The sequence below is a fragment of the Mirounga leonina genome, unplaced genomic scaffold (genome assembly GCF_011800145.1).
Source record: "Mirounga leonina isolate KUSES-001 unplaced genomic scaffold, KU_Mleo_1.0 Mir_168, whole genome shotgun sequence".
Taxonomy (NCBI): Eukaryota; Metazoa; Chordata; class Mammalia; order Carnivora; family Phocidae; genus Mirounga; species Mirounga leonina.
This window is the reverse complement of record NW_023270426.1, coordinates 19285641-19299768: the sequence shown is the minus strand read 5'-3', so window position 1 is coordinate 19299768 and position 14128 is coordinate 19285641. Positions and strand designations below refer to the sequence as shown.

General features: G+C 39.2%; 1 protein-coding gene across 6 annotated transcripts in view; it reads right to left on the bottom strand.

Moving 5' to 3' along the window:
• Positions 1–14128, bottom strand: part of DDX46 (DEAD-box helicase 46) — a 78247-nt gene that overhangs the window by 18003 nt on the left and 46116 nt on the right. For all 6 annotated transcript variants that reach the window (XR_004680881.1, XM_035014160.1, XM_035014159.1 and 3 more), the window contains 3 exons: positions 3986–4179; positions 1586–1723; positions 1125–1274 (listed from right to left, as the gene is read on the bottom strand). Coding sequence is in view for 5 of the 6 variants with exons in the window: in XM_035014160.1 (XP_034870051.1) it covers positions 1125–1274; positions 1586–1723; positions 3986–4179 (482 nt within the window). In the remaining variant the exon portion in view is untranslated. The remainder of the gene's footprint in view (positions 1–1124; positions 1275–1585; positions 1724–3985; positions 4180–14128) is intronic.

The window sequence follows — 14128 nt, the reverse complement described above, 5'->3', positions numbered from 1 at the left end:
GAGTATCTACCTTGTCTGGATAATGTGCAGAAGTAAATGAAATAATCCCTGTAAAACATCTGACACAATGCATGGCACTCAGTAACACTCAAAAATGCTATTACTGTTTTTGTTTTTCAAGGAAACTCTACTACACCCAATGTGGGTGGAGTTTACACTCACTACCTCAAGATCAAGAGTCGCACGCTCTACCAACTGAGCCACCCAGGGGCCCCGCTGACTATTGTTAATGACGATATTCTGTAGCGATTAACACAATAAAAATACTAGTACTAATATTATTAAAGACATGGGGAGCCAGGTACTCTTCATACCACTACAGGGGATGCAGACTAGTATTCACTTTGCAGGAGGACAATCTGACAATGTTTCAGAACCAAATTAGATAACCCTTTTGGTCTAGCAATTCTATTTATGCTACTCAACCTCAAAACTTAATCTGATGAATGTGCAAAATTAAATGCACAAGGATAAGCAGTAAAATACAGTTTATGATAATATATTCCAAATATGAATAATTGAAACAACCCACATATTCAAAATTAGGGTTTGATTAATTAAACTGTGGAATATCCATATAATGAAATATTATGTAACCAGTAAGAATAATATAAGAATGAGGGGTGCCTGGGTGGCCCAGTCAGTTCAGCATCCTACTCTTGATTTCGGCTCAGGTCATGATCTCAAGGTCATGGGATTAAGCCCTGGTAGGGCTCTGTGCTCAGCAGGGAGTCTGCAGGAGATTCTCTCCTACCCCTCCCTCCACTCGTGCACGTTCTCTCTCTCTCAAAATAAATAAATCTTTAAAAAATTCATTAAAAAAAGAATGTAAGAATCAATTTACTAAAACGAGAAGATTTCAACCTAAGACTGTTGTTGTAAAGGTTTATAAAGCAGTATGGCCTCATTTTTATGAAAATACATATATATGGGTAGGACATTATAAGACTATACAGAGAGACAGAGAGACAGAGAGAGGGAGAGAGAGAGAAAGGTTTGGGAAGTGCACACATCAAAAAGGTTTGCAATAACTGGCTACCTCAACAAGCAAATGGTAAGACCTCCAGGACGAAAGCAACAATGCTTCAACTGACACGAATGAGGCTTAGAAAAAGGACACTTACGTCAACTGCAGCATCCTCATCATCTGAATCTTGCAGACCAAGAGCCGCTTTTTGCAACTTCTTCCTCTCATTAGCCAAAGCTTGTTCTGTTTCATCAAACTTGAATCCCTTACCAGAGAACCCACTACTCTTTTTAATTATTTTCCCTTCCTTTCAAGAAAAAACAAAAAGTTAATTTCATACTAAAAAACGTTAGTGTTCAGGAACTTAGGAGTAATTAAGTATTTTTCAAAGCAGTGCATACCAATGTAACAAAAACACTTCATCTAGCACATGAACAACAAAAAAGGAACTCTACATAATACTGGGTTGAAGCAAAAGAAAGGATTTTGTTTTCACTCCTTTTCCCCCCTCTCTAAAGAAATAAAATAATCCTATCAAGGTTTACAAGTATTAAATATTCAAGATTTACAACACAATAATGAGCTGCATAAAAATAATGGGAGTTAAAAAAAACTCACAGCTTTCTGCTGATCTTTGAAATCACTCCAAAGTTTCTCCAGATCAGGAGGCACTGCAGTTCCTGACAATTCAAGAGCTTTAATTATGTCACCGGCATAGCGAGCTTGATCTTCTGTGATAAAAGTATACGCATAACCCTAATGAATGATGAAAAAGTGGAACTATTAGGCACTAACAATAAGACTCTTACTCAGATCACAAGATAAAATCTGACCCACCTAATAAATCCTCTTAAGACTAACTTCATTACTAAAGAATTTAAAAAAACAGAAGAGTCCTACTAAATTCTTTAATGCTTCAAAGTGAAATATCTATGTTTAATATTTAAAAATAAGCAAAACCAGAAAATTTCTAATTTCTTCATGTATAAATAGAAATATATGATTTTAGATAAATGCACAAATGCACTGTCACATATATGGATTTTAATATAGCACATTATCTTTCCCCCTTTTTTTTTTGCATTCCCTTCCTACACTACCTACTGCACCACTCTACCCCAACTAACTTATATTAACTTTCTAGGATTTGGCTTTCCATATAATTTTTCCCTTACATAATTTTTTAAGACCAGTAAAAGATAAAAAAAACAATTTATGGTGTGTGTGCATATATGTATATGTATGTGTATGTATATATGTATGTACAACTCTAACCTTTCTCTTGCCTGAACCAAAAAGCTCCTGGAGGGACGCCTGGGTGGCTCAGTTGGTTAAGCGTCTGTCTTCAGCTCAAGTCACAATCCCAGGGTCCTGGGATTGAGTCCCGCATCAGGCTCCTTGCTCAGCGGGGAGCCTGCTTCTCCCTCTGCCTGCCACTCCCCCTGCTTGTGCTCTCGCTCCCTCTGACAAATAAATTAAATCTTAAGGAAAACAAAAAGCTCCAGGAGACATGTGAAACCTAGGCTTTAGAAAACCCCAGGGAGATGATGTAGCTGACTTCATCTTTTTATATATGTATATGTGTGTACAAAACATGTATATATACACACATATGTATATATACACAACATACACATATACCCAACATGCATACATATATACATACACATATACAAAAATTTTTTATATACAAAAATGAAGTTAACCTAAGGTTTCACATGTCTCCAGGAGCTTTTTGGTTCAAGCAAGACAAAGGCTAAAGCTGGGAGTAGAGAAACAGTACACCACGATCAGAATGTCATCTCTACAACTACCCTGCCCTTACCAGAGAAATGTGACAAATTTTAAAACATGCCTTAATATAGTATTCCAGGTATATCTAACTACCACAATTGACCCGTGGCCTGCTTCTGTACTGCCCATGAACTCTTTAAGAATGGTAACACTTCTTTTTTAAGGTTTGTGTACACACACACACACAAACCCAAATGACAGAGACTGTATGTGGACCAAAAAGGCTACAATTTTTACTACATGCTCCTTTTATACACTTTCCCAAATCCACAGGATAACTCAGGTTAAAATAATAAAAGCCATCACTACTTATTAGCTATGCAAGCTTGGGCATGGGCAACTAACTTAACTTCCATGTGCCTTAGCTTTTCTCATCTATTAACTGGAGTAATATTATTTACCTTAAAGGGAAACTGTGAGGATAAAGTAAGGCTATGTATGTGAAAAGCACTGAAAACAGCGTCTGGAACTCAGTAAGTACTACATAAATATATCCTATTATTATTAATATTGCTTCACAATATAGAAATGTCCAGGGTTGGAATATCAAATATATCATCATCAATGCTTCCAACAACAGAATATTCTGCTACCTTCAAAAAGAATGACTTAGACTACAGGTGAGTTTAAAAAGCAAGTAATATACATAGCATATGGAGTGGGACAGGGAAGTAATGAGAAAAAAGGGTGATAGTTTTGGGGAAGTATATTTATGATCCTACATTTTAAAAACAGTAATGAAAGGGGTGCCTGGGTGGCTCAGCTGGTTAAGCATCTGCCTCCGGCTCTAGGACAGAGGATCCCGGCTCAGCAGGGAGTCTGCTTCTCCCTCTCCCTCTGACCCTGCCCCCTGCTTGTGCTCTCTCTCTCAAATGAATAAAATAAATAAATTTTTAAAAATCTAAAAAACAGTAATGAAAGATCCCAAACTATATGCATGTATGTATATACACACACAGAAATTTTTAGGTAGGGTAAAATAAAAAACCCTAAAAGAGGATATAAACAATTAACACTATCTGCCTAAATAAAATGGCTAGTTATCTGATAATTTTAATAATACTACATATAGAAATGAATTATCAACTAGTCCCCATACTCTGAGGATTGATCATTTTCAAAATGTCCCCAAAACTCCTATTATCTACTCCTTAAAATCCTTAAAAAAAAAAAAAACCTTTATTTTAAATATAATGGAAATCAACTTTAAAAAATTCTTTTTACTTTATTGCCTGCTCTTCCAGTCCGTCCTGCTCTGTGCACATAATCCTCATAATGGTTGGGGCAGCTGTAATTCACTACAAGAATCAGATGTTTTACATCTAGACCTCGGGCAGCAACAGAAGTAGCTACGAGAAGTTTGCAGGTCCCATTCTTAAAGTCATTTATGATGCTATCTCTGTCATATTGATCAATACCTGCAAGTAAATTAAAAAAAAAGTTATAAAACCACACAATGCAATTAAATTTTTCATTTCCTCCAGCACAGAAATAAGTGCAGAGTAAAGAATAAATCCAACGTACATTGACCACACGTCCACCAACAATGGTATAAAAAATAAAACACTAAGGAAATTTAATGGCAAGACCAAAGGCTACTGCTATCAACTCATTTATGAATCTTCCAAATCTGCCCTTGTTTGGCACCCTTTCTTGCAGAAGCCCCACATCAGATTCATTGACCTATACCTGTTTAGGAAATAAAAGAAGAAAAAGCAGGTACATTCAGCCTACATTAACAGGATTCAGATCTTTCTCCTTCTCCTATGAGTTAATTAGAGCCTTGATCATTTTTTTCCCAAGCAGCAGAAGCATCAATCACATGGGACACTGTTAGAAATGCAAAATCTCAGGTCCTACCCATAACTACTGAATCAGATTCTATATTTTAAAAAGATCCTTAGGTGATTACACATTCCTATTAAAGTTTGAAATACAATGGTTAAAAAGTATACACCCAATTGGGTATCTCTTAAATGTTACCCAAAGAGCCTCGAGATGACTGATAAAGGAGAATATAAAATGCTAAAATGTTCTAGTACAAGATACTCAGACCACAAACTGATTTTATGATGGAAAATTTCTAGTAATTACAAAATGGAATGGGGTAAATTCTCAAACCATGAAATTCAATTCTGCAGCAGGACATATTCTAAGGCTTCACATATGATCTGAGTTTAAAATACAAAGAATACTTAGTATCTAAGTATGTATCAATGTTAATTAATATTATTACCTAAAATTTAAATGTACTATTCAAAGACTGAATAAAAGAAAGTATTTGGGGGGTGCCTGGGTGGCTCAGTCGTTAAGCATCTGCCTTCGGCTCAGGTCATGATCTCAGGGTCCTGGGATTGAGCCCGACATCGGGCTCCCTGCTCAGCGGGAAGCCTGCTTCTCCCTCTCCCTCACTTATATTCCCTCTCTCACTGTGTCTCTGTCAAATAAATAAATAAAATCTTTAAAAAAAAAAAAAAAAGAAAGTATTTGGATCTAATGTGAAAACAAGTGGAATCTAACATTGAACCCAAAAGTCTTGTAAAAAAATTAATGGAATCAGTATCAATATAAATTTAAAATTAAAAGGTACCAAAGCTTTTACTTTAGACTGACGTATCCTGACTACCTAACTCAATGGCACATACCTTATTCCATGAGCTAAGTGAAGTATATGAAATACCTGCCCAGCAGCAATTAACCCTCTTCCTTTTAAACATACCTCAAGTTTGTTCAAATATCCACCCAACACACAGTCATGTATATCAAACCAGAGATGAGCCTCATTCTCAGTTTTAGGAGGTAAATGAACCCCTCTCAAACATTCTGTGCTAAGGCTGCCTTTAGTCTTAAAATCAATAAGGATTAAGGGGCGCCTGGGTGGCTCAGTCGTTAAGCGTCTGCCTTCAGCTCAGGTCACGATCTCGGGGTCCTGGGATCGAGTCCCGCATCGGGCTCCTTGCTCAGCGGGGAGCCTGCTTTTCCCTCTGCCTGTCGCTCCCCCTGCTGTACTCTCCCTCTCTTTCTGGCAAATAAATAAATAAAATATTTTTTAAAATAAATAAATAAATAATAAGGATTAAATCCAGAGAGGTTGGGGCACCTGGGTGACTCAGTTGTTAAGTGTCTGCCTTTGGCTCAGATCATGGTCCCAGAATCCTAGGATCGAGCCCTGCATCGGGCTCTCTGCTCAGCGGGAAGCCTGTTTCTCCCTCTCCCACTCCCCCTGCTTGTGTTCCCTCTCTTGCTGTGTCTCTCCCTGTCAAATAAATAAAATCTTAAAAAAAAAAAAAGTCCAGAGAGGTTTACTTTACGTAAGTCATCTCTATCAATATTTAATGTATTGGAAACTAGAACTGGAGCACCTGGATGGCTCAGTCAGTTAAGCGTCTGGCTTCAGCTCAGTTCATGATCTCAGGGTCCTGGGATCGAGCCCTCTATCAGGCTCCACTCTCAGTGGGGAGTCTGCCTATCCCTCTCCCTCTGCCCCCACCACTCATGCTGTCTCTCTTAAATAAATAAAATCTTAAAAAAAAGAAACCAGAACAGGGCACCTGGGTGGCTCAGTTGGTTAAGCAACTGCCTTCAGCTCAGGTCATGATCTTGGAGTCCCGGGATCGAGTCCTGAATCGGGCTCCCTGCTCAGCGGGGAGTCTGCTTCTCCCTCTGACCCTCCCCCTTCTCATGCTCTATCTCATTCTCTCTCTCTCAAATAAATAAATAAAATCTTTAAAAAAAAAAAAAAAAAGAAATCAGAACAGAGAAAAAATTTAAAGTACTTATTAACTTACTTAAAAATAAAAATAAAGCAATTACATATTACAATTGAAATTTTTTTGTGAAAAATAACCCTTCCAAAATAGTAAAATAATTTATTAAGATGCTTCACAACTTTGTAAATCTCTTTAGTGTCTGGCTTAGTAGAGGAGAGTTAGCATGTCCTATCTTTTGCATCCAATCTGGTGCAATATAACATGCCACAAAACCTTTAGAAAACTCCTCTATATACACTCCTAAAAGAATGAAAGTGGAAAAGGCAAAGATCGTGGTGAGGTTATTACACAAATACTTGTGATCTCATGAACCCCTGAAATTCTCAGAGACCCTCAGGGGTCCTGGTACAATACTTTAAGAACCATTAGTCATTCGCCTGGCTTACAAATGATTTAGGCATAAGCATGTGATGCAGTTCTGATGAAAGAGATAAGAGAAGTACAGAAAAAGGGATTATGGGGGAAAATGTCCTTACAGAAAAAACACATTTCTGGGGTGCTTGGGTGGCTCAGTGGGTTAAGCTTCTGCCTTCGGCTCAAGTCATGATCTCGGGGTCCTGAGATCGAGTCCTGCACTGGGCTCCCTGCACAGCAGGGAGTCTGCTTGTCCCTCTACCCCTCCCCCCACTGGTGCTTGCTCTCCCTCTCTCCCAAATCAATAAATAACATCTGAAAAAAAAAAGAAAAAGAAAAAACACACATTTGCCCCAGTGAAGGAAAGGCTATTTATTGGACCAACCCTCCTGCAGAAAACAACTATGAATTCTAAGCAAAATGTAAAAAAAAAAAAAAAAAGAAAACTACTTGAAGGCACAAGACAGTGACTAAAAGCAAGCAAAAACTGGAATTTCTGACATATGGAATAATATAATGGCACTCCCTGAGTTTAAAGGATTTTATTTATTTACTTTAAAGATCTTCCTTGGGGAAAGGCCCCGGGATGCCAAGGAGGGAAGTCAAACTTAAACAGAAAGGCTTACTGACAAGAAGAAAAAGAAGAAAGAGTTCAAGACAAACTCAGGATCAGAAAAATAGGAGATAAATCCAAGAAAGAACAACAGAGTAGGCATGCTCCAATATGTGGCCGCTAAACTATGCATGCATGGGACAATTCAAGCAGCCTAGCTATAGCTAAAAGAAATGAACAGAGATTTCAGATGTTGCCCATTAAAAAAAGACAAGTTTCAAATAAGGGTTCAATCAAGTTATCGCCTTATTAAAACAAAACACAACACTCTTAAAGAAAATATAAGAGAATTCAGACCGAATAATGTATCATTCATAAAGCCCAGTACACAAACCAAAACTACTGGACAAAAAAAATTTTAAATATATAAAACAAAATCAAAAGAAAAGACAATCAATAAAAACTGACTTCAGATGACCAAGATGTTATGATTAATAGTCAAAGATTTTAAAGCAACTGTCTTAACTATGGTCAAGGAAAAATTTTCAAATGTGCATAATGGATGGCCAGGAAATCTAATTAGAGAAATAAGAAAATATAAGAGAGCCAGTTGTAAATTCCAGAACTAAAAAAATGCATTATCTGAATATAAAAATTCACTGGATGGACTTAACAGCTGGTAAGAGATGGCAAAAAGGAAACCATGAACTTCTTGAAGATAGAGTTAAGAAATGACCCAATCCTGGGGCGCCTGGGTGGCTCAGTCGTTAAGCCTCTGCCTTCAGCTCAAGTCATGATCCCAGGGTCCTGGGATCAAGCCCCGCATCACTCCCTGCTCAGTGGGGAGCCTGATTCTCCCTCTCCCACTCCCCCTGATTGTGTTCCCTCTCTCGCTGTGGCTCTGTCAAATAAATAAATAAAATCTATTAAAAAAAAAATGACCCAATCTTAATTAAGGAGGGGAGAAGAAGGTTGAAAACCCAAAGTGAACAAGGATCAAAGATATGTGAGACAGTATTAAAGGACTAAACATACACATAACTGAAGTCCCAAAAAGAGAAGAAAAATATCGCAGGAAAAAAAACCTGAAAAAATAATAGTCAAGATTTTCCCAAATGTATCACAAACTATATCCCAAGGAAATAAATTTACAGATTCTATAAGCTCAGTGAACCACGAGTAGACTAAATACAGTAAGTACATACACTTACCATATGACCCAGCAATCCCATTCCTGGTTATCTACCCTACAACAACGAAAACTGTTCACACAAAAATCTGCAGCTGAACATTCAATAGCAGCTCTATTCATATTTGAATATGAATAGTGGCTGTCGGCTGGGTGACCAATTCTTGACTTTGACTCAGGTCATGATCCTGGGGTCCTGAGATTGAGCCCCGTATCCAGTTCCACACTCAGCAAGGAGTCTGCTCCAGGATTCTCTCTCTCCATCTCCTGCTGCCCCTCCCCTGCTCGCTCGCTCTCTCTCTTCCCAAATAAATAAGTAAATCTTTAAAAATATAAATAAATAAAATTAAAAAAAAAAACTGGGAACACCCCAATTTCTTCAGCAAATGAAGAGATACACAAACAGTGGTACATCCACAATAAACAATGCTGGGCGATAAAAGAAATGAACAAATTCAGTGGGTCTCAAAGTCATTATGCTGAGTGAAAAAGCCAAGTGCATAATGTATGTCCTATATTTACATATATTCTTATAAGAACACATCAGTGGTTGCCAGACGTTATAAACAGGATTTTTTAAATTACTTTTTAGTTACTTTTAAAGGTACAGGACAAGGGAACTTTGGGGGGTGATGGAACCATTCCATATTCTGATTATGATGTGTCCTGTGGGATGACTAAAGCGGCAATAAAACCGAGAAACAGCCCAGGTATCAACAGAAATGAACTAAGCAAACTGGGGTAGATTTATATAAAAGAGCATTAACAACAAAAGCAAAAACTCAGAAACACATGCTGATTGAAAAATAACATGACACAAAAAGGTTCAGAAAATATGATTCCATTTATCTCAAATTCTAAATACAACAAATATATGTTGGGAAAAAATACACAAAATGGTTGCCTCTGGGGGTGAGAACAGGAATTAATGGAGGAAAAGTTCTAAGGTATATCTGAATAGAGGTTTGGATTTCACAACTTATATACATTTTTCAAAACTCATCAAATGGCATGCTTAAGATATGTACATTTCACTACAGTTTACTGATAATTTATTAAAGAAAAAATGTGGGGGGCACCTGGCTGGCGCAGTTGGGAGAGCATGATTCTTGATCTCAGGGTCATAAATTTGAGCCCCACACTGGGGGTAGAGTTTACTTAAAAAATAAAAAAATAAAATGAACTTGTGTTAACCATCTACATATTGAAGTGAAATGCACTGATGCTAAAACTTAAACTTACTTACAAACTTATCAAAAAACTAAGAAGCAGGGGCGCCTGGGTGGCTTAGTCAGTTAAATGTCTGCCTTCAACTCAGGTCATGATCCCAGGGTCCTGGGATCCACCCCACATCTGCACTGGGCTTCCTGCTCAGTGGGGAGCCTGCTTTTCCCTCTCCCTCTGCCTGCAGCTCCGCCTGCTTCTGCCCTCTCTCTCTCTCGGTCAAATAAATAAAATCTTAAAAAAGAAAAAAAAAAAAAAACCTAAGAAACATGATGAGTAGGTAGAACAGATGGCTAAAGCTATGAAAGAGGAATACAAAAAAATGTTGGTTGTAGAATCTAATATTGGAATTCAAGGGTGTTCCTTATATAATTTTGTCAGATTTTGTGTTTAAAAATTTTGGTTATAAAAATAAGGGGAAAAAAGACAGACATATGGAAAAGTCTTCTTCCTCTGCAAGTTGCCTGGATACAAAAGTGATGATTAAAACTGCAGAAGCCTTTTGGAGTCATGAAAAAAGTTGGCTTAATAACTAAGTTAACACACTCAGAATGGCAGTACAGAAACTACAGTGACAATGAGCCACTGAAGGAAACAATATGGAGTCTACTTCGCCATCAGATTTCATGTTTTGTAAAATAATAAAAATTTCTCATGCTTTAAGGCAGCTGAGCTAGTTTTGTTTTGTTTTTTTTTCTTGAGAGAGAGAGAGAGCGAGCACAAGCGGGGGGGGAGGGGCAGAGGGAGAGAATCTTAAACAGGCTCCACACCCAGCAGACGGCCCTTGCGGGGCTCGACCTCACAATCCTGAGATCATGACCTGAGCTGAAATCAAGAGTCGGACACATAGCCAACTGAGCTACCCAGGCGCCCCTGAGTTTTTTCTGTTATTTGCAGAAAAAATAAAAAACTAACTGGTATTAATACTACAAGTACAAGGCCTCAATGAAGCACTCTACCCTATAAAAAAATGCCTCTGTTCTCATATATCATAATTACCCAGAAGTAGAAACCATTGTGTTGCTCTAACTTCATCATTATTTACTCTATTAGATGCATTATGGGTTTCATTATTTTTTAAGATTATTTTTTTAAAGATTTTATTTATTTGACAAAGAGAGACAGCAAGAGAGGGAACAAAAGCAGGGGAGTAGGAGAGAGAAGCAGGCTTCTCACCCAGCAGAGAGCCCAATGCGGGGCTCAATCCCAGGACCCTGGGATCATGATCTGTGCTGAAGGCAGACACTTAACAACTGAGCCACCCAGGCGCCCCCGATTTGAGACAGTGAGAGAGCGAACGAGCGGGGGGAGAGAGGCAGAGGAAGAGACAGAAGCAGACTCTACGCTAAGCAGGAAGCTCCCCTACCTCCGGCCTTCACTCCTCCCCTACTAGATCTGAAATCTTGAAGAACTACAGGTAGCTCTACAGAACACAAAGCATGCAGACCATCTCTGAGCTTCCTTCTCACTATGCATCACACTACGTATTAGGTATAAAATGCACATTAATTTCATGTGGAGATTAGGAATTTTGTGGTTATACCCTTTAATTCTTAAAAAACCCTAAATACGCCTGGGTGGCTCAGTCGTTAAGCATCTGTCATCAGAGAGAATGAAATCCATCTGCAACAATGTGGACGAAACTAGAGGGTATTACACTAAGCGAAATAAAAGCGAAATAAGTCAGTCAGAGAAAGACAAATACCATATGATCTTACTCATATGTGGAATTTAAGAAACAAAACAGAGGACCATAGGCGAAGGGAGGGAAAAATAAAACAAGACGAAATCAGAGGGGAGGACAAACTATAAGAGATTTTTAATTATAAGAAACAAACTGAGGGTTAACAGAGGGGAGGGGAGTGGAGGGGATGGGGTACCTGGGTGACAGACATTAAGGAGGGCATGTGATGTAATGAGCACTGGGCATTATATAAGACTGATGAGTCACTGACTTTTTCCTCTAAAACTATTAATACATAATATGTTAATTGAATTGAAATTTTATTAAAAATTGCAGAAGACATCCACATGGTCGATAAACAACTGAAAAGATGCTCAACATCACTTATCAGGGAAATGAAAATCAAAACTACAGTGAGGGGCCCCTGGGTGGCTCAGTCATTAAGTTTCTGCCTCGGCTCAGGTCATGATCCTAGGGTCTTGGGATCGAGCCCCGCATCGGGCTCCCTGATCAGCGGGAAGCCTGCTTCTTCCTCTCCCACTCCCCCTGCTTGTGTTCCTTCTCTCGCTGTGTCTCTCTGTGTCAAATAAATAATAAATAAAATCTAAAAATAAAAAACAAACAAGTAAAAACTACAATGAGATATCACTTCACACCTGTCAGAAAGGCTAAAATCAACAACACAAGAAACAAGTGTTGGTAAGGATGTGGAGAAAAAGGAACCCTCAAGCACTGTTGGCGGACAGCATGGAGATTCCCCAAAAACTTAAAAACAGAACTACCCTAGAAGGCTAACAAGATGGCGGAGGAGTAGAACTAAATTTCATCTGGTCCCAGGAATTCAGCTGGATAGGGATCAAACCATTCTGAACACCTATGAACTCAACAGGAGATCAAAGAAAAGAATAGCAGCAACTCTATGAACAGTAAAGCGACCACTTTCTGGAAGGTAGGATATGCACAGGGAGCCTCCATCAGCTGGCTACCAGCAAGTAATAGAGCAGCGGTGCACAAAATAGGAACTTTTAGAAGTCGGCTCCAGTGAGGGACGTCGCTCCAGTGGCTAAGCAGGGGGGTGGAACCCTCGCTGGGACAGTGTGGTCTCAGGACGCTCAGGGTCACAGGAAGACAGGATGCCTGAGTGTGGCAGAGCTCCCAGGTATCAGAGGGGGCAAAGCCGGCTGCAAACAGTGAGCCCACGAGTGGGCTCTCAGCTTGGGGTTGCCATGACCATGATCCCCAGCACAGTCGGGCCACTGCTCTTTGAGCCAGGGCCCAACAAGCAACAGAACTGGGGAGATTCCCCTTCCTCCCGCAGAGACAAGCGGCACGGGAGCATGCCGTAGGAATCTGCTGGGTTTGGAGACTCCAATTGGGGCCGTGTGATGCTCGGTCACAGGCCAGGAGAGCACAGAGTGCGGCCAAAGACCAGGGAGACAGGAATGACTGCTTTACTCTAAGGTCACACCAAGGAGTGGGGCCCCAAGAGAGACAGAAAGCGAGGGAACATAAGCAGGGGGAATGTGAGAGGGAGAAGCAGGCTTCCCCCTGAGCAGAGAGCCTGATGCAGGGCTCAATCCCAGCACCCTGGGATCACGACCTAAGCCGAAGGCAGACGTTTAACTGAGCCACCTAGGCACCCCTTCGCATCTTCGAAAGCTGTACAGACAGCCTTCAGAGGAAACCCGAGCTGAGTACCTAGCCTGGCCCCTGGCAAGGGCAGTTCAATTCTGCCTGGGGCAAAAACACTTGAGAATCACTGTAACAGGTCCCTCCCCCAGAAGATCAGCAAGAACATCCAGCAAAGATCAAGTTTACTGATCAATGGGAATTGCAAAACTCCAGCGCTAGGGGTATACAGCACATAGAATTCATGGCTTTTCCCCCCATGATTCTTTAGTCTTTCAAAGTTAAGTTTTTAAATTTTCTTCATTTTTTTCTTTTTCTATTTCTTTTTTTTTTAAATTTTTCTCCTTTCCTTTTTCAACGAACTTATCAATTCCTTTTTTAAATCTTTTTTAATTTTCATTTTTATAGTCATACTCCATCCCTTCACTGTATTTACCCTTATTTTTGGATATATGTATGTTTTTCTTTCTTTAAAATTTTGGGAGGCAGTTCCTTCTAAGAGACCAAAATATACCCAAAATCTAGTGTGTGGCTCTGTTCTATTCACCAGCCTGATCATTTTTTTTTCCCTCTTCCCCCCAGTTTTGGGTCTCTTCTGATTTGTTTGGTGTATGTTTTTCTGGGGTCGTTTTTACCTTTTAGCATTTCATTCTCTCATTCATCTATTCTTCTCTGGACAAAATGACAAAATGGAAAAACTCACCTCAAAAAAAAAGAACAAGGGGCAGTATCGACTGCCAGGGACCTAATCAACATGGACATTACTAAGATGTTGGAACTAGAGTTCAGAATGACAATTATAAAGATACTAGCTGGGCTTTAAAAAAGCATAGAAGATATGACAGAATCCCTTCCTGGAGAAATAAAATCTAACCAAGTCATAATCAAAAAGGCTATTAATGAGGTGCAGTCAAAAATGGAGGCTCTAATATTAATGAGGTGCAGTCAAAAATGGAGGCTCTAA